We start from the raw sequence: 20,686 nt of genomic DNA, 5'->3' as shown, positions 1-20,686 counted from the left end.
GTGTGGAAAATTCTGCATTATTGAGGTGTGGATGGGAAAATTTGCCATGATGGTTTGGGCCAGATGGAGAAGAGAAGAGGGTGACTTTGATTAGAGAAGTCACTTGTGGGTCACTAGATGTAACAGACTGTATCTTTACTATGGCTCACAGTGCGCACTCTACATGATTGATGGCTCAGACCTCCTCCGCAGGCCACATGCACTGCAATGTAATACAGGCTGCCTCATTACTCTGTGCTCAAATAATCTAAATTTGCCTGTATTATGAGCCATCCCACTTGCTATTACATGCCTTGAATAAAATTTATGGACTGGGTACCAAAGTAGTAAGAGTTTCAAGTAGCTAGGAAGGCAGCGTGCCAACACTCCTGGCAAAACCAGATTTTCCAGTTTTTCCCAAAATAACCATTTAACTTGACTATAAAATATAAGTGCATAACATTCAACCATCTTTAGCTTATAGAATGATATATTTTATTATATATGCAGAAATGAAATATTCCAGGAAGTGAGCATGCTTATCTTTGTCAGCAGAGGACTGTTAATGACAGATGAAGAGTCATGATAGATTCGGGGAGATTCAAGTAGAGGGCATGTACACAAAATGAGACATGTAAGGTCTTTCCACACTGCATGAAGAAGTGTAAAGCCAAATCCATTTGATATATGGCATAGGGATAGGTTAGCTGCTTAAAATAGGGAATATATCCCAAGCAGAGTCCCTAGAGGTGACTTTGCTCGGCCATAGAGGTGAATGGGGTCCGTTGCTCCTGTTAACAGTATATGTCGGCACCCCCTTTCAATGGGATGATGATGGATACAATTAACGGGGGCAAGAACGCAGTGTGATCGTACCCTCAAACAAGTCACTTCCTGGCTTTCAGTGATCTGTGTACAGCTTCACTAGACAGCCCTATGACAAGTCTATAGAGCTGTCCAGTTAAAGGGGTAGTCCCATGCCCCAGCATTCTGAACAACTTGGAGCAGACGGCCGTGATCGTGACGTCACGGCCATGCCCCTCAACACCCCCTCCAATTATGTCTATAGGAGGGGGCGTGATGGTCGTCACACCCCCTTCCATAGACATGAATGGAGGGGGTGTTGCATGATGTCACGATCACGGCCACCCGCTCTAAGCGTTCTGAACAAAATGTTTAGAACGCTGGGGCACGGGAGTACCCCTTTAAGCTGGGTGGAGATCGCTGTGAGCTGGGGAGTGAATTGCACTGTCACACACTTCTCCCTGCTCGTTCTCCTGATCGGTGGGGGTCTTAGCGCTGAGATGTCCCCACTGATCAAATACCCATATACTGTTCTGCACAGGTGCCCTACATTACTTACATCCACCTCTGTTTTGCATACATCTGTATAACAGGTCTGTTCTGTTTACCGCGATTTCATATGAGTTATAATAAAATCTTTATATTTTATACTGCAGCTTGTTATAGATTTTTCTATCACTGAATACAAGGAAACTGAAAGACTACTGGAAAATAACTCAAAATGCATGAGCCATTCTTGTTTATCCAGTAATGAGGCCAGCAGCTTGTGCTATTATGGAGTGAATGGTTGGGAGGAGGGGGGAATGTGTGCACACGGCTCCGGCAGAGAGAGCCAAAGCTTCAGACGTCTGCCTGCACACGGCTCAGAAAGCTGTAAACAAGCACTGCACAGATCCCAGGAGTCCGTGTGCTTAAAAAGAACTGCGTTCTATTTTTTTGGTGGAAATCTCTATTACGACTATAAATTAGTCAATGGATATTTTACGTATTTGTCTTTTTCCCAATCACAATTATACCAACATCCATCAGCTCTTGCAGTCGCTTCTAATTCTGGATGCAAAAAAAAACCACAAGGTCATCACATAAAAGTAAAGCAAATAAATAAATAAAAACAGAAAACGGATGTACGGTTAATTAAGAAGGTGGGTACTGTTGTATGTTTGTTTTTTAAAACCTTTGCTGCTGCCAGTAGGGCTGTGTTCACACATTTAGGTTTTTAATTGCATTTATTGAATGAAAAGCCAGGAGGAGATCATAAATTAAAGGAGTACTCCGCTGCTCAGCATTTGGAACAAACTGTTCCGAACGCTGGAGCTGGCGCCGGCGCCAGCTCCAGCGTTCGGAACAGTTTGTTCCAAACGCTGAGCAGCAGAGTACCCCTTTAAGGACACGTATAAAGACTGGGACTTCGCTTTACAAATCCATTCTTGGTTCTGTATATATTAAAGGGGTTATCCAGGGAAAAACTATTTTTTATGTATCAACCTACTCCAGAAAGTTAAACAGATTTGTAAATTACTTCTATAAAAAAAAATCTTAATCCTTTCAGTACTTATGAGCTGCTGAAGTTGAGTCGTTCTTTTCTGTCTAAGTGCTCTCTGAAGACATGTCTCGGGAACCACCCAGTTTAGAAGCAAATCCCCATAGCAAACCTCTTCTACTCTGTGCAGTTCCCGAGACAAGCAGAGAGAGCACTGTTGCCAGACAGAAAACAACAACTCAACTTCAGCAGCTGATAATTATTGAAAGGATTAAGATTTTTTAATAGAAGTAATTTACAAATCTGTTTAACTTTCTGGAGCCAGTTGATATATATATATATATATATATATATATATATATATATATATATATATATATAAAAAGTATTTTCCTGGAATACCCCTGTTATTGAACCATAAGGCTGTGTTTACATGTTGTTTAATTAGCTATTGTTTGAGGTCACTGTAAAAATAGTGCAGTTTTTATAATCGCACAATCAATATGCAAATCGCAATAATATTATGCTATGGTTAGGCTAGGTTTCCACTTGTTTTTTTTTTTATTTAAAAAAAAACACATAAAAACGCCCATTCTGACGCATATGGCGTTTTTTTTTTTTTGCGAAAAAACGCTGCAGCGAGATGTTAGCTGCAAGTCAGTACGGAACTGCAAAATGCCATATCCACTTGGCGTTTTTCAGTTTGGCATTTTTTTAATCCTTTTGGCGTTTCCCTTTTTTATTTTTGGCCCCTTGGCAGTTTTTCAAAAACGACCTCTTGTTGAGACTTTGGCGTTTTTTTAAGGAAAATGTTGGCGTTTTCCTCCCATAGAAGTCTATGGGAGTTAAAAAAAAACGCCAAGAAAAATGCCATGTGGGTTTTAACTTTGGTGTTTTTGCCGAAGATTTTTATTCTTTTTTGGACTTTAGCGATCCGGAAAAGTTATTTCGTAGGGTACCGTAAAAAAAAAAAAATTATAAAAAAGATACAGTAGTGATGGGATAAATTGTATTTAATGAAATGTATCTTTATTATAACTACATTTTTTATTAATCTTTAAACAGTGATCAATTTATGTGTGCGGGCAGGGCACAAAAAAGGTAGCCGACAATAATAAATATGTAGTGTGTGTTTTCACTTTTTTTTAGGTAGTACTACTACTCTCAGCATGGAACACTGTTCCATGATGGGAGTAGTCGTACCTGTACTAATTGACAGATTGCCCCAGGTCCGTTGTGATCCATCTGTATAAAATTATAGATGGGGCCGGCTGCTCTTCTAATGTCCCCTGCACTGACATATATATAAACCTATTCATATTTGCCGCAGAGACCTGTGATTGGCCAGATGGTTCCAGCCAATCACAACTCTCTGTTGACCATAGAAGAGTGGCTTCCCGCATCTATACATTATAAAGGACAATCACATCGGTTGTCAGAAGTTACACTCGCTGCGATCTGTCTATTAATGAAGGCACTACAGCTCTCAGCATGGAGTAGAGTGTGCTCCATGTTGGGAGTAGTAGTACCTGCAGTTAAGGACAGATTACAGCAGGTGTCACTCCTGACACCCGATGCGATTGTCCTATCTATTGCAGAGGTGGAGCGGCTCTCTACAGTGCTTGCATCTCTGCTCTGTACTCCGGCCAGCCATTACCATTTATATTTCCCGCTGAGAGCGGGGATTGGCTGCAACCATCCAGCCAATCCCCACTCTGGGTGGAAAATATGAATCAGTGATGTGAATTTCTATTCACATCACTGGCCGTCGTACAGAGCATTGATGCGATCGCTGTATAGAGCCGATCCGCATCTCTGCAATAGATAGGACGATCGCATCGGGTGTCAGGAGTGACACCTGGGGCGATCTTTCTATTAGTAGAGGTACTACTACTCCCCATCATGGAACAGTCTGTTCCATGCTGGGAGTAGCAGTACTACCTAAAAAAAGATAAAGAAAAAAAAAGTGAAACACACACACTTTATTAAAAATGTATAAAAAAAACAATTTTGTACCCAACAAATTTAGAAAAAAACACCAAAGGGGGCAAAAATGCTATTTCCACTCAAAGGCAAAAACGCCAGAAAAAACGCCAAAACGTAGGAAAAAGCTGTGTCAGGTTTTCTGGTGTTTTTTAGGTGTAAAAAAAAAATTTGTGATTTGGGAAAATAGCAGTAAACGCTACATGTAAACACAGTCTTAGGGGGCCCTATTACAAAACCCAAGCTGCTGCGTAAATTTACGGAGCATATTATACAGCTCTGTAATCATGTGAAAGGAGATTTATCAAACTTGTCCAGAGGAAAAGTGGAGCAGTTGCCCATAGCAACCAAACAAATTTGATAATTCAAAGAGCTTTTTAATCTAATTAGTTGCTATGGGCAGCTGCTACACTTTTTCCTCGGCACAGGTTTAGACAAATTTTTCCTGTGTTTTTGGGGTGAAATATCAGACACAGCACATAGACAAAAGGGACGTTGTTTTAAGAAAATAAAGCAGAGTAAAATCAATTTCTGCTAATATAAGCTAATATTGCCACCTAAATAAATGGCCGGGGATGCTCCCATGTGTACAACAAGTATCAGGATATAGAATGGGTTTTATAGATGTGTCACAATACCAAATCTGACATCATTGAGTTAGATCTGTTAGAATAAAATCCCCTTTCTGCACCCGGCTCTCTCCTCAGAGTCTCTGCACACGGTTCCTGCTTCAATGATTCGTAGCCATTATTGTGTGTGTCACTAGGCAGCAGGAAGAAAGCAGGAAAAATGCCCAGTGCTGGGATCATGGCACAGTGAATCACAGGGCTTAATGGGCCAGCAAGTCCCTGACATTTTCTCACCCTCTAGAGCTCAAAGACGAATTGTGGACAAAGCAGGAAGAACGGTATATGAAGTAATAATATGTTATGTGGAGAGTATTACAGAGAGTCCTGCTGTGACTAGAAGCAAAACAACTACACTGGGAACTGCATGTTAGGCTCTAACACTGTTAGCAGTGTACAGTACATTTACCACATGCATCAGGCAAGTTTCCCAGTGTACACAGTAACATATCAATAAATAGATCCCCACCCCCATTAACTGACAGAGGCCAACAGAGTGTAATTTGGGGTAGTGTATATCTACAGCAGGAAATGCACCACTCCAAGTGGACACACAGAACTACCCAGCTGCAGTCAGGATCACAATATGCAGTTCCTCTGTGACTGCCGTCAACACATCCGCAGTGTGAAATACGCTGTGGATGCACCCTGTGTGATCCTGCCCTAATGGGGTATTCCCAACATATAAAGTTATCCCCTGTTTATACCATAGGAAGTAACAAGCTGATTAGTGGAGGTCAGACTGCTGAGCTCCCCACTGATCCTGAGAATGGAGGTAAAAAAACCTTTAATAATTAAAGTGCCTGCATAGCCAAAACATTAATTCTCTATGGGGCTTGCAAATCCGGACAGGAGTTATGTCCCGCCCCCTCCTGACCTATCACTGGTCCTGCCCCCCTCCTGACCTATCACTGGTCCTGCCCCCTCCTGACCTATCACTGGTCCCGCCCCCCTCCTGACCTATCACTGGTCCCGCCCCCCTCCTGACCTATCACTGGTCCCGCCCCCCTCCTGACCTATCACTGGTCCGCCCCCCTCCTGACCTATCACTGGTCCCGCCCCCCTCCTGACCTATCACTTGTCCCACCCCCCTCCTGACCTATCACTGGTCCCGCCCCCCTCCTGACCTATCACTGGTCCCGCCCCCCTCCTGACCTATCACTGGTCCTGCCCCCCCTTTTGACCTATCACTGGTCCGCCCCCCTCCTGACCTATCACTGGTCCCGCCCCCCCCTCCTGACCTATCACTGGTCCCGTCCCCCTCCTGGCCTATCAATGGTCCCGCCCCCCTCCTGACCTATCACTGGTCCACCCCCCCTCCTGACCTATCACTGGTCCTGCCCTCCTCCTGACCTATCACTGGTCCTGCCCTCCTTCTGACCTATCACTGGTCCCGCCCCCCTCCTGACCTATCACTGGTCCCGCCCCCCTCCTAACCTATCACTGGTCCCGCCCCCCTCCTGACCTATCACTGGTCCGCCCTCCTCCTGACCTATCACTGGTCTTGCCCTCCTCCTGACCTTTCACTGGTCTTGCCCTCCTCCTGACCTATCACTGGTCCGCCCTCCTCATGAGCTATCACTGGTTCGCCCCCCTCATGACCTATCACTGGTCCGCCTTCCTCATGACCAATCACTGGTCCGCCCTCCTCATGACCGATCACTGGTTATCACTGGTCCTGCCTCCTCATGACCTATCACTGGTTATCACTGGTCTGCCCTCCTTCCGACCTATCACTGGTCCTGCCCTCCTCATGACCTATCACTGGTGCGCCTTCCTCATGACCAATCACTGGTCCGCCCTCCTCATGACCTATCACTGGTTATCACTGGTCCTGCCCTCCTCATGACCTATCACTGGTTATCACTGGTCTGCCCTCCTTCCGACCTATCACTGGTCCTGCCCTCCTCATGACCTATCACTGGTTCGCCACCCTCCTGACCTATCACTGGTCCTGCCCTCCTCCTGACCCATCACTGGTCTGCCCTCCTCCTGACCTATCACTGGTCTTGCCCTCCTCCTGACCTATCACTGGTCCCGCCCTCCTCCTGACCTATCACTGGTCCTGCCCTCCTCATGACCTATCACTGGTCCGCCCTCCTCCTGACCTATCACTGGTTCGCCCCCCCTCATGACCTATCACTGGTCCGCCCCCCTCATGACCTATCACTGGTCTGCCCTCCTCATGACCTATCACTGGTCCTGCCCTCCTCATGACCTATCACTGGTTATCACTGGTCTGCCCTCCTTCCGACCTATCACTGGTCCTGCCCTTCTCATGACCTATCACTGGTTCGCCCCCCACCTGACCTATCACTGGTCCTGCCCTCCTCCTGACCTATCACTGGTCCTGCCCTCCTCCTGACCTATCACTGGTCCTGCCCTCCTCCTGACCTATCACTGGTTTGCCCCCTTCCTGAACTATCACTGGTCCTGCCCTCCTCCTGACCTATCACTGGTCCTGCCTTCCTCCTGACCCATCACTGGTCCCGCCACCCTCCTGACCTATCACTGGTCCTGCCCTCCTTCTGACCTATCACTGGTCTGCCCCCCTCCTGACCTATCACTGGTCCAGCCCCCCCTCCTGACCTATCACTGGTCCAGCCCCCCTCCTGACCTATCTATCACTGGTCCTGCCCTCCTCCTGACCTATCACTGGTCCCGCCACCCTCCTGACCTATCACTGGTCCTGCCCTCCTCCTGACCTATCACTGGTCCTGCCCTCCTCCTGACCTATCACTGGTCCTGCCCCCCTCCTGACCTATCACTGGTCCTGCCTTCCTCCTGACCTATCACTGGTCCTGCCCTCCTTCTGACCTATTACTGGTCCTGCCCTCCTCCTGACCTATCACTGGTCCTGCCTTCCTCCTGACATTTCACTGGTCCTGCCCTCCTCCTGACCTATTACTGGTCCTGCCCTCCTCCTGACCTATCACTGGTTTTGCCCTCCTCCTGACCTATCACTGGTCCTGCCCTCCTCCTGACCTATCACTGGTCCTGCCCTCCTCATGACCTATCACTGGTACGCCCTCCTCCTGACCTATCACTGGTCCTGCCCTCCTCATGACCTATCACTGGTCCGCCCTCCACCTGACCTATCACTGGTCCGCCCCCCTCCTGACCCATCACTGGTCCCGCCACCCTCCTGACCTATCACTGGTCCTGCCCTCCTTCTGACCTATCACTGGTCTGCCCCCCTCCTGACCTATCACTGGTCCATCCCCCCCTCCTGACCTATCACTGGTCCAGCCCCCCTCCTGACCTATCTATCACTGGTCCTGCCCTCCTCATGACCTATCACTGGTCCGCCCTCCACCTGACCTATCACTGGTCCGCCCCCCTCCTGACCCATCACTGGTCCCGCCACCCTTCTGACCTATCACTGGTCTGCCCCCCTCCTGACCTATCACTGGTCCAGCCCCCCCTCCTGACCTATCACTGGTCCAGCCCCCCTCCTGACCTATCTATCACTGGTCCTGCCCTCCTCCTGACCTATCACTGGTCCCGCCACCCTCCTGACCTATCACTGGTCCTGCCCTCCTCCTGACCTATCACTGGTCCTGCCCTCCTCCTGACCTATCACTGGTCCTGCCCCCCTCCTGACCTATCACTGGTCCTGCCTTCCTCCTGACCTATCACTGGTCCTGCCCTCCTTCTGACCTATTACTGGTCCTGCCCTCCTCCTGACCTATCACTGGTCCTGCCTTCCTCCTGACCTATCACTGGTCCTGCCCTCCTCCTGACCTATTACTGGTCCTGCCCTCCTCCTGACCTATCACTGGTTTTGCCCTCCTCCTGACCTATCACTGGTCCTGCCCTCCTCCTGACCTATCACTGGTCCTGCCCTCCTCATGACCTATCACTGGTACGCCCTCCTCCTGACCTATCACTGGTCCTGCCCTCCTCATGACCTATCACTGGTCCGCCCTCCACCTGACCTATCACTGGTCCGCCCCCCTCCTGACCCATCACTGGTCCCGCCACCCTCCTGACCTATCACTGGTCCTGCCCTCCTTCTGACCTATCACTGGTCTGCCCCCCTCCTGACCTATCACTGGTCCAGCCCCCCCTCCTGACCTATCACTGGTCCAGCCCCCCTCCTGACCTATCTATCACTGGTCCTGCCCTCCTCCTGACCTATTACTGGTCCTGCCCTCCTCCTGACCTATCACTGGTTTTGCCCTCCTCCTGACCTATCACTGGTCCCGCCCTCCTCCTGACCTATCACTGGTCCTGCCCTCCTCATGACCTATCACTGGTACGCCCTCCTCCTGACCTATCACTGGTCCTGCCCTCCTCATGACCTATCACTGGTCCGCCCTCCACCTGACCTATCACTGGTCCGCCCCCCTCCTGACCTATCACTGGTCCTGCCCTCCTCATGACCTATCACTGGTTATCACTGGTTCTGCCCTCCTCATGACCTATCACTGGTTATCACTGGTCCGCCCTCCTCCTGACCTATCACTGGTCCTGCCCTCCTCATGACCTATCACTGGTTATCACTGGTTCGCCCCCCTCCTGACCTATCACTGGTCCGCCCTCCTCCTGACCTATCACTGGTCCTGCCTTCCTCCTGACCTATCACTGGTCCTGCCCTCCTCCTGACCTATCACTGGTCCTGCCCCCCTCCTGACCTATCACTGGTCCTGCCTTCCTCCTGACCTATCACTGGTCCTGCCCTCCTCCTGACCTATCACTGGTCCTGCCCTCCTCATGACCTATCACTGATTATCACTGGTTCGCCCCCCTCCTGACCTATCACTGGTCCGCCCTCCTCCTGACCTATCACTGGTCCTGCCTTCCTCCTGACCTATCACTGGTCCTGCCCTCCTCCTGACCTATTACTGGTCCTGCCCTCCTCCTGACCTATCACTGGTCTTGCCCTCCTCCTGACCTATCACTGGTCCCGCCCTCCTCATGACCTATCACTGGTCCTGCCCTCCTCATGACCTATCACTGGTCCGCCCTCCTCCTGACCTATCACTGGTTCGCCCCCCCCCCTCATGACCTATCACTGGTCCGCCCCCCTCATGACCTATCACTGGTCCGCCCTCCTCATGACCTATCACTGGTTATCACTGGTCCTGCCCTCCTCATGACCTATCACTGGTTATCATTGGTCTGCCCTCCTTCCGACCTATCACTGGTCCTGCCCTTCTCATGACCTATCACTGGTTCGCCCCCCACCTGACCTATCACTGGTCCTGCCCTCCTCCTGACCTATCACTGGTCCTGCCCTCCTCCTGACCTATCACTGGTTTGCCCCCCTCCTGAACTATCACTGGTCCTGCCCTCCTCCTGACCTATCACTGGTCCTGCCTTCCTCCTGACCCATCACTGGTCCCGCCACCCTCCTGACCTATCACTGGTCCTGCCCTCCTTCTGACCTATCACTGGTCTGCCCCCCTCCTGACCTATCACTGGTCCCGCCCTCCTCCTGACCTATCACTGGTCCTGCCCTCCTCATGACCTATCACTGGTACGCCCTCCTCCTGACCTATCACTGGTCCTGCCCTCCTCATGACCTATCACTGGTCCGCCCTCCACCTGACCTATCACTGGTCCGCCCCCCTCCTGACCTATCACTGGTCCTGCCCTCCTCATGACCTATCACTGGTTATCACTGGTTCTGCCCTCCTCATGACCTATCACTGGTTATCACTGGTCCGCCCTCCTCCTGACCTATCACTGGTCCTGCCCTCCTCATGACCTATCACTGGTTATCACTGGTTCGCCCCCCTCCTGACCTATCACTGGTCCGCCCTCCTCCTGACCTATCACTGGTCCTGCCTTCCTCCTGACCTATCACTGGTCCTGCCCTCCTCCTGACCTATCACTGGTCCTGCCCCCCTCCTGACCTATCACTGGTCCTGCCTTCCTCCTGACCTATCACTGGTCCTGCCCTCCTCCTGACCTATCACTGGTCCTGCCCCCCTCCTGACCTATCACTGGTCCTGCCTTCCTCCTGACCTATCACTGGTCCTGCCCTCCTCCTGACCTATTACTGGTCCTGCCCTCCTCCTGACCTATCACTGGTCTTGCCCTCCTCCTGACCTATCACTGGTCCTGCCCTCCTCCTGACCTATCACTGGTCCGCCCTCCTCCTGACCTATCACTGGTTCGCCCCCCCTCATGACCTATCACTGGTCCGCCCCCCTCATGACCTATCACTGGTCCGCCCTCCTCATGACCTATCACTGGTTATCACTGGTCCTGCCCTCCTCATGACCTATCACTGGTTATCACTGGTCTGCCCTCCTTCCGACCTATCACTGGTCCTGCCCTTCTCATGACCTATCACTGGTTCGCCCCCCACCTGACCTATCACTGGTCCTGCCCTCCTCCTGACCTATCACTGGTCCTGCCCTCCTCCTGACCTATCACTGGTTTGCCCCCCTCCTGAACTATCACTGGTCCTGCCCTCCTCCTGACCTATCACTGGTCCTGCCTTCCTCCTGACCCATCACTGGTCCCGCCACCCTCCTGACCTATCACTGGTCCTGCCCTCCTTCTGACCTATCACTGGTCTGCCCCCCTCCTGACCTATCACTGGTCCCGCCCTCCTCCTGACCTATCACTGGTCCTGCCCTCCTCCTGACCTATCACTGGTACGCCCTCCTCCTGACCTATCACTGGTCCTGCCCTCCTCATGACCTATCACTGGTCCGCCCTCCACCTGACCTATCACTGGTCCGCCCCCCTCCTGACCTATCACTGGTCCTGCCCTCCTCATGACCTATCACTGGTTATCACTGGTTCTGCCCTCCTCATGACCTATCACTGGTTATCACTGGTCCGCCCTCCTCCTGACCTATCACTGGTCCTGCCCTCCTCATGACCTATCACTGGTTATCACTGGTTCGCCCCCCTCCTGACCTATCACTGGTCCGCCCTCCTCCTGACCTATCACTGGTCCTGCCTTCCTCCTGACCTATCACTGGTCCTGCCCTCCTCCTGACCTATCACTGGTCCTGCCCCCCTCCTGACCTATCACTGGTCCTGCCTTCCTCCTGACCTATCACTGGTCCTGCCCTCCTCCTGACCTATCACTGGTCCTGCCCCCCTCCTGACCTATCACTGGTCCTGCCTTCCTCCTGACCTATCACTGGTCCTGCCCTCCTCCTGACCTATTACTGGTCCTGCCCTCCTCCTGACCTATCACTGGTCTTGCCCTCCTCCTGACCTATCACTGGTCCCGCCCTCCTCCTGACCTATCACTGGTCCTGCCCTCCTCATGACCTATCACTGGTCCGCCCTCCTCCTGACCTATCACTGGTTCGCCCCCCCTCATGACCTATCACTGGTCCGCCCCCCTCATGACCTATCACTGGTCCGCCCTCCTCATGACCTATCACTGGTTATCACTGGTCCTGCCCTCCTCATGACCTATCACTGGTTATCACTGGTCTGCCCTCCTTCCGACCTATCACTGGTCCTGCCCTTCTCATGACCTATCACTGGTTCGCCCCCCACCTGACCTATCACTGGTCCTGCCCTCCTCCTGACCTATCACTGGTCCTGCCCTCCTCCTGACCTATCACTGGTTTGCCCCCCTCCTGAACTATCACTGTTCCTGCCCTCCTCCTGACCTATCACTGGTCCTGCCTTCCTCCTGACCCATCACTGGTCCCGCCACCCTCCTGACCTATCACTGGTCCTGCCCTCCTTCTGACCTATCACTGGTCTGCCCCCCTCCTGACCTATCACTGGTCCAGCCCCCCCTCCTGACCTATCACTGGTCCAGCCCCCCTCCTGACCTATCTATCACTGGTCCTGCCCTCCTCCTGACCTATCACTGGTCCCGCCACCCTCCTGACCTATCACTGGTCCTGCCCTCCTCCTGACCTATCACTGGTCCTGCCCTCCTCCTGACCTATTACTGGTCTGCCCCCCTCCTGACCTATCACTGGTCCAGCCCCCCTCCTGACCTATCACTGATCCAGCCCCCCTCCTGACCTATCACTGATCCTGCCCTCCTCTTGACCTATCACTGGTCCGCCCCCCTCCTGACCTATCACTGGTCCGCCCTCCACCTGACCTATCACTGGTCCGCCCCCCTCCTGACCTATCACTGGTCCTGCCCTCCTCATGACCTATCACTGGTTATCACTGGTCCTGCCCTTCTCATGACCTATCACTGGTTATCACTGGTCCGCCCTCCTCCTGACCTATCACTGGTCCTGCCCTCCTCATGACCTATCACTGGTTATCACTGGTTCGCCCTCCTCCTGACCTATCACTGGTCCTGCCCCCCTCCTGACCTATCACTGGTCCTGCCTTCCTCCTGACCTATCACTGGTCCTGCCCTCCTCCTGACCTATCACTGGTCCTGCCCCCCTCCTGACCTATCACTGGTCCTGCCTTCCTCCTGACCTATCACTGGTTCTGCCCTCCTCCTGACCTATTACTGGTCCTGCCCTCCTCCTGACCTATCACTGGTCCTGCCTTCCTCCTGACCTATCACTGGTCCTGCCCTCCTCCTGACCTATTACTGGTCCTGCCCTTCTCCTGACCTATCACTGGTTTTGCCCTCCTCCTGACCTATCACTGGTCCCGCCCTCCTCCTGACCTATCACTGGTCCTGCCCTCCTCATGACCTATCACTGGTCCGCCCTCCTCCTGACCTATCACTGGTTCGCCCCCCCTCATGACCTATCACTGGTCCGCCCCCCTCATGACCTATCACTGGTCCGCCCTCCTCATGACCTATCACTGGTTATCACTGGTCCTGCCCTCCTCATGACCTATCACTGGTCTGCCCTCCTTCCGCCCTATCACTGGTCCTGCCCTTCTCATGACCTATCACTGGTTCGCCCCCCACCTGACCTATCACTGGTCCTGCCCTCCTCCTGACCTATCACTGGTCCTGCCCTCCTCCTGACCTATCACTGGTCCTGCCCTCCTCCTGACCTATCACTGGTTTGCCCCCCTCCTGAACTATCACTGGTCCTGCCCTCCTCCTGACCTATCACTGGTCCTGCCTTCCTCCTGACCCATCACTGGTCCCGCCACCCTCCTGACCTATCACTGGTCCTGCCCTCCTTCTGACCTATCACTGGTCTGCCCCCCTCCTGACCTATCACTGGTCCAGCCCCCCCTCCTGACCTATCACTGGTCCGCCCTCCTCCTGACCTATCACTGGTTCGCCCCCCCTCATGACCTATCACTGGTCCGCCCCCCTCATGACCTATCACTGGTCCGCCCTCCTCATGACCTATCACTGGTTATCACTGGTCCTGCCCTCCTCATGACCTATCACTGGTCTGCCCTCCTTCCGACCTATCACTGGTCCTGCCCTTCTCATGACCTATCACTGGTTCGCCCCCCACCTGACCTATCACTGGTCCTGCCCTCCTCCTGACCTATCACTGGTCCTGCCCTCCTCCTGACCTATCACTGGTCCTGCCCTCCTCCTGACCTATCACTGGTTTGCCCCCCTCCTGAACTATCACTGGTCCTGCCCTCCTCCTGACCTATCACTGGTCCTGCCTTCCTCCTGACCCATCACTGGTCCCGCCACCCTCCTGACCTATCACTGGTCCTGCCCTCCTTCTGACCTATCACTGGTCTGCCCCCCTCCTGACCTATCACTGGTCCAGCCCCCCCTCCTGACCTATCACTGGTCCAGCCCCCCTCCTGACCTATCTATCACTGGTCCTGCCCTCCTCCTGACCTATCACTGGTCCCGCCACCCTCCTGACCTATCACTGGTCCTGCCCTCCTCCTGACCTATCACTGGTCCTGCCCTCCTCCTGACCTATTACTGGTCTGCCCCCCTCCTGACCTATCACTGGTCCAGCCCCCCTCCTGACCTATCACTGATCCAGCCCGCCTCCTGACCTATCACTGATCCTGCCCTCCTCTTGACCTATCACTGGTCCTGCCCTCCTCATGACCTATCACTGGTCCTACCCTCCTTCTGACCTATCACTGGTCCAGCCCCCCCTCCTGATCTATCACTGGTCCAGCCCCCCCTCCTGACCTATCACTGGTCCAGCCCCCCTCCTGACCTATCTATCACTGGTCCTACCCTCCTCCTGACCTATCACTGGTCCTGCCACCCTCCTGACCTATCACTGGTCCTGCCCTCCTCCTGACCTATCACTGGTCCTGCCCTCCTCCTGACCTATTACTGGTCTGCCCCCCTCCTGACCTATCACTGGTCCTGCCTTCCTCCTGACCTATCACTGGTCCAGCCCCCCTCCTGACCTATCACTGATCCTGCCTTCCTCCTGACCTATCACTGGTCCGCCCCCCTCCTGACCTATTACTGGTCCTGCCCTCCTCCTGACCTATCACTGGTCCGCCCCCCTCCTGACCTATCACTGGTCCGCCCTCCTCCTGACCTATCACTGGTCCCGCCCCCCTCCTGACCTATCACTGGTCCTGCCCTCCTCCTGATGCCACCATCCTCAGTCATCTCCCCAGGAGGGTCACCTGCACCTACCTAAAAATAAAGGCCAGACGTGGAAGTAAACACAGGCGAGAAAGCTGGAGCCACATGACCTATCTTACTAAGAAAAGCTAAAAATTAATTTCCCATCACTAGCTAGTGTACAGGCATATCACACAAGCCAAATCCTGACTCCTCCCATACATGTGACTAGTCACGTGATCATGACATCATCGAAGGTCCTTTAGCCCACCAAGCTCTAGCATCTAATAACGGTGAGTTTATGTACGAGGTAATATCACCCTGAGATCGGCGGGTGACAAGTGATAGAAGAGGAGAGGGGGCGGTGTACAAGCCGGGAGGACACACTTACAGGGACAGGAGAGGGAGAGAGGCGCAGCCAGGTTGGGTTGGGTTGCCATGGAGACAGAGGGACACAGCTTTAGCTCCTAACGTGATCCAGTGCAGACTGCATAGCTGCTTTGTGTGTAATCCACATGACTGCAGACATCTGTATAGATCTCAGTTCTGGGGATGTCAGATGCTATTCAGTAATGAGGTATTAATAGATGTTACATCACTGTATCTGCATTCTTGACCCCTCATCCAATTTTTTAGGGTGATCAATAGGACATCATATGAGATCAAGTGACCGTTTTTAAAATCACCTATTTAGCTTTGCTTTTATTTAGTCCATAAAAAATCCAAGTCTATTACTTCTAATTCTATTTTAATGTTAAATCCAGGAATAGAAGAAATCAGAAGATTTGGGAAGAAATCAGCTCTGTTATTCCTTTTCTAGATAACCCCTGGATAAGGCATTAGATGACCTCCTTTGTTTTTGGGGTTCAAGAACATTGGGGGAGATTTATCAAAACCTGTGCAGAGGAAGCGTGGTGCAGTTGCCCATAGCAACCAATCAGATTGCTTCTTTCATTTTCCACAGGCCTCTAAAGAGGCCTGTGGAAAATGAAAGAAGCAATCTGATTGGTTGCTATGGGCAGCTGCACCACTCTTCCTCTGCACAGGTTTTGATAAATCTCCCCCATTGTGATTCACTATTATAATGAAAATGATTTTCACGTGCCTCCTGTTCACACACTGCAGTCAGGTCGCACACAATTATTTCACAGTGACTTGTCTTCTCAAAGTGACTCATGTAGATAAAGCTTTAGGCATATTCTGAATTGTGTTTGAGATGTAATTGTTGAGGAAGTCTACTGCGGGACCACTAGTGAATCTAGGGGTGCCCAGATGTCCTGCCCTCAGCCCAGCACTAGACGTGACGCAATAAATAGGTTTTACATAGAGCTTTCTTTAGGGTAGGGTCGCACATAGCGCATCCACAGTGTATTTCACACTGCAGATGCATGGACGGCAGTCACAAACGCGACCTCCCTGCTGCGACTGGGTAGGTCTGTGTATCCACTGGTAGTAGTGGATTTCCTGCTGTAGACAAAGCGCCTGCTCATAGTGCAGCTAAGAGCAGATACACAGAGCTACCCGGCTGCAGCAGGGAGCTCGTTCTTGTGACTGCCGGCGGATCCGCAGTGTGAAATTCACTGAGGATGAACTATGAATGACCTTACCCTGAAAGGCGTATTCAAGGATAAGGAATATGTTTCTAATTGTGGGGGAGTCCGACATTTGGGACCCAGGCAACCCACAGAACTCTCCCAGTTACATGAGCACCATGTATTTGTCTATAGAGGAAAATCTCCTGGTTGGTTATTTTCTACCATTCTTCTCCGCAGATTCTATCAAGCTCTGTCAGGTTGAATGAGATCTGTTCGTGGAATCCAAGAGTTAATCTAAGGCCATGTTCACACCATTGAATTTACATGCAGAATTCCGTGCGGACATTCTGCTGCAGCAGAGTCTTATTGATTTTAATAGGATTCTACGGCACTGTGCATACAGCGGAAATCCTGATTCCGGAGTTCACAGAGAGAAAAGACACGTCTATGAGGCAGCGCATTTCTGAGCGGTCTTAGCTCCGGCATGTTCTGCTAGTGCTCCGTTGGTGGTGGAATGTCCGCATGGAAACTTTCCGTGCAGACATTTCACCATGTGAACATAGCCTTAGGGGAACCAGGCACCCCCATATTTTGGATTTAGCCCAGATGCCATACATCATACATATGCAATAGTCATGCCGTTTGGATATTTTTTTCAAAACTACAACAACGCCATTGATTTTGATATTTGGAAATTCATTTCTTAAAGGGGTATTCCAGGAAAAACTATTTTTTTTATATATCAACTGGTTCCAGAAAGTTAAACAGATTTGTAAATTACTTCTATTAAAAAATCTGATGACACCTGTCTCGGGAACTGCCCAGTTTAGAAGCAAATTCCCATAGCAAACCTCTTCTAAACTGGCCGGTTCCCGAGACACGTGTCATCAGAGATTACTTAGACAGAAAAGAACAACCTAAACTTCAGAAGCTCATAAGTACTGAAAGGATTAAGATTTTTTAATAGAAGTAATTTACAAATCTGTTTAACTTTCTGGAGCCAGTTGATATATATAAAAAAAAGTTTTTTCCTGGATAACCCCTTTAACTCGAATTTTTCTGCTTTTTATTAGATTAACCTAGACCAGTGTTTCCCAACCAGCGTGCCTCCAGGTGTTGCAAAACTACAACTCCCAGCATACCCGGACAGCCAAAGGCTGTCCGGGCATGCTGGGAGTTGTAGTTTTGCAACATCTGGAGGCACCCTGGTTGGGAAACAGTGACCTAAGACACCCAATTAACCATTGTGTTTCCAGAGCTATACAATGATCCTACAGTACTTTATATGATTAATATTTTATTTTTTGTAGGAGTCAACATGCTTGTTCCAATATTTACCCTGAAGCTGAATCACAAAATCAACCCTCGCATGGTTACTGTGGGGAAATACGATGGGACGCACCCATGTTTGACTGCAGCCACCCAAGCTGGAAAGGTATAAGAAAAAAAACTGTGATATTCATGACGTATGAGTCTGTCACAGGGCATAAGTGGCATCATGCGACACTATGCCCTCTTCATCTGCTGGTTCATGCTTTAGGCATCAGTCCACACCATGTCTACCATCCAGAATGGTAATTAAAGGGGTACTTTTTTTTATTTATTTTTTTAAATCAACTGATGCCAGAAAGTTAAACAGATTTTTAAATTACTTCTATTTAAAAATCTTAATCCTTCCAGTACTTATCAGCTGCTGTATGCTCCAGAGGAGCATATAGCAGCTGATAAGTACTGGAAGGATAAAGATTTAAAAATAGAAGTAATTTACAAATCTGTTTAACTTTCTGACAACAGTTGATTTAAAAATAATAATAGTAATTTTTCCAGCAGAGTACCCCTTTTAGGACAGTATCTGTTTACATATGTTTTTTCATAGATATGGAGTCCCCATCTGAATTGACAAATTCTGCTACAGTCCATAGGGACCAGATGCTTGTAGCTTATTTGGTACTGTATGATGTGGAGTAACCACTACAGCCCTCAGAAGCTTTACAGAAGTAGCGGCACTGGCAGTATAGTATTATTGGCAGCCATTAAGATAAATGGTTGTTTATGTAATGTATTGACAACAAAAATAATCAGTATGGCAGCCGTTCTTACAAAGCAGTTCTCCATTCTGTTTTATTAACCCCTTAAGGACGCAGGACGTAAATGTACGTCCTGGTGTGGTGGTACTTAACGCACCAGGACGTACATTTACGTCCTGTGCATAACCGCGGGCATCGGAGCGATGCCCGTGTCATGCGCGGCTGATCCCGGCTGCTGATTGCAGCCAGGGACCCGCCGGCAATGGCCGACGCCCGCGATCTCGCGGGCGTCCGCCATTAACCACTCAGGTGCCGGGATCAATACAGATCCCGGCATCTGCGGCAGTGCGCGATTTGAATGAATGATCGGATCGCCCGCAGAGCTGCTGCGGGAATCCGATCATTCATAACGCCGCACGGAGGTCCCCTCTCCTTCCTCCGTGCGGCTCCCGGCGTCTCCTGCTCTGGTCTGTGATCGAGCAGACCAGAGCAGAAGATGACCGATAATACTGATCTGTTCTATGTCCTATACATAGAACAGATCAGTATTAGCAATCATGGTATTGCTATGAATAGTCCCCTATGGGGACTATTCAAGTGTAAAAAAAAAAATGTAAAAAAATGTAAAAGTAAAAAAAAAAAAAAAAAAGGGAAAAATCCCCTCCCCCAATAAAAAAGTAAAACGTCCGTTTTTTCCTATTTTACCCCTAAAAAGCGTAAAATTTTTTTTTATAGACATATTTGGTATCGCCGCGTGCGTAAATGTTCGAACTATTAAAATAAAATGTTAATGATCCCGTACGGTTAACGGCGTGAACGAAAAAAAAAAAAAAAGTCTAAAATTCCTACTTTTTTAATACATTTTATAAAAAAAAAATGATAAAAAATGTATTAAAAGTTTTTTTATATGCAAATGTGGTATAAAAAAAAGTACAGATCATGGCGCAAAAAATGAGCCCCCATACCGCCACTTATACGGAAAAATAAAAAAGTTAGAGGTCATCAAAATAAAGGGATTATAAACGTACTAATTTGGTTAAAAAGTTTGTGATTTTTTTTAAGCGCAACAATAATATAAAAGTATGTAATAATGGGTATCATTTTAATCGTATTGACCCTCAGAATAAAGAACACACGTCATTTTTACCATAAATTGTACGGCATGAAAACGAAACCTTCCAAAATTAGCAAAATTGCGTTTTTCGTTTTAATTTCCCCACAAAAATAGTGTTTTTTGGTTGCGCCATACATTTTATGATATAATGAGTTATGTCATTACAAAGGACAACTGGTCGCGCAAAAAACAAGCCCTCATACTAGTCTGTGGATGAAAATATAAAAGAGTTATGATTTTTAGAAGGCGAGGAGGAAAAAATGAAAACGTAAAAATTAAATTGTCCTTAAGGCCAAAATGGGCTGAGTCCTTAAGGGGTTAAAGGGGTATTCCAGGAAAAAAATGTTTTTATTTTTTTAATCATCTGGCTCCAGAAAGTTAAACAGATTTGTAAATTACTTCTATTAAAAAATCTTAATCATTTCAATAATTATCAGCTGCTGAAGTTGAGTTGTTGTTTTCTGTCTGGCAACAGTGCTCTCTGCTGATATCTCTGTTTGTCTCGGGAACTGCACAGAGTAGAAGAGGTTTGCTATGGGGATTTGCTTCTAAACTGTGCGGTTCCCGAGACACGTGTCATCAGAGAGCACTTAGACAGAAAAGAACAACTCATCTTCATCAGCTCATAAGTACTGAAAGGATTAAGATTTTTTAATAGAAGTAATTTACAAATCTGTTTCACTTTCTGGAGCCAGTTGATATATAAAAAAAAGGTTTTTTCTTGGATAACCCCTTTAAGAGGGGTCATAAGTGGAAATAT

General features: G+C 49.7%; 1 protein-coding gene across 4 annotated transcripts in view; it reads left to right on the top strand.

Moving 5' to 3' along the window:
- The first annotated feature begins 1,461 nt into the window (after positions 1–1,461).
- The window catches only part of BBS2 (Bardet-Biedl syndrome 2), a 56,024-nt gene continuing 36,799 nt past the window's right edge, over positions 1,462–20,686 (top strand). For 2 of the 4 annotated variants that reach the window (XM_056526275.1, XM_056526271.1), the window contains exons 1-2: positions 15,601–15,827; positions 18,096–18,220. In XM_056526275.1, coding sequence (XP_056382250.1) covers positions 18,104–18,220 — 117 coding nt within the window. In that variant the 5' untranslated portion in view covers positions 15,601–15,827; positions 18,096–18,103. Of the gene's footprint in view, positions 1,926–15,264; positions 15,544–15,600; positions 15,828–18,095; positions 18,221–20,686 lie in introns of those variants that run through there. The other 2 variants (XM_056526274.1, XM_056526273.1) reach the window with 2 other exon arrangements.

The sequence above is a fragment of the Hyla sarda genome, chromosome 6 (genome assembly GCF_029499605.1).
Source record: "Hyla sarda isolate aHylSar1 chromosome 6, aHylSar1.hap1, whole genome shotgun sequence".
NCBI classification, from domain to species: domain Eukaryota; kingdom Metazoa; phylum Chordata; class Amphibia; order Anura; family Hylidae; genus Hyla; species Hyla sarda.
This window is presented reverse-complemented; position numbering and strand designations above follow the sequence as displayed.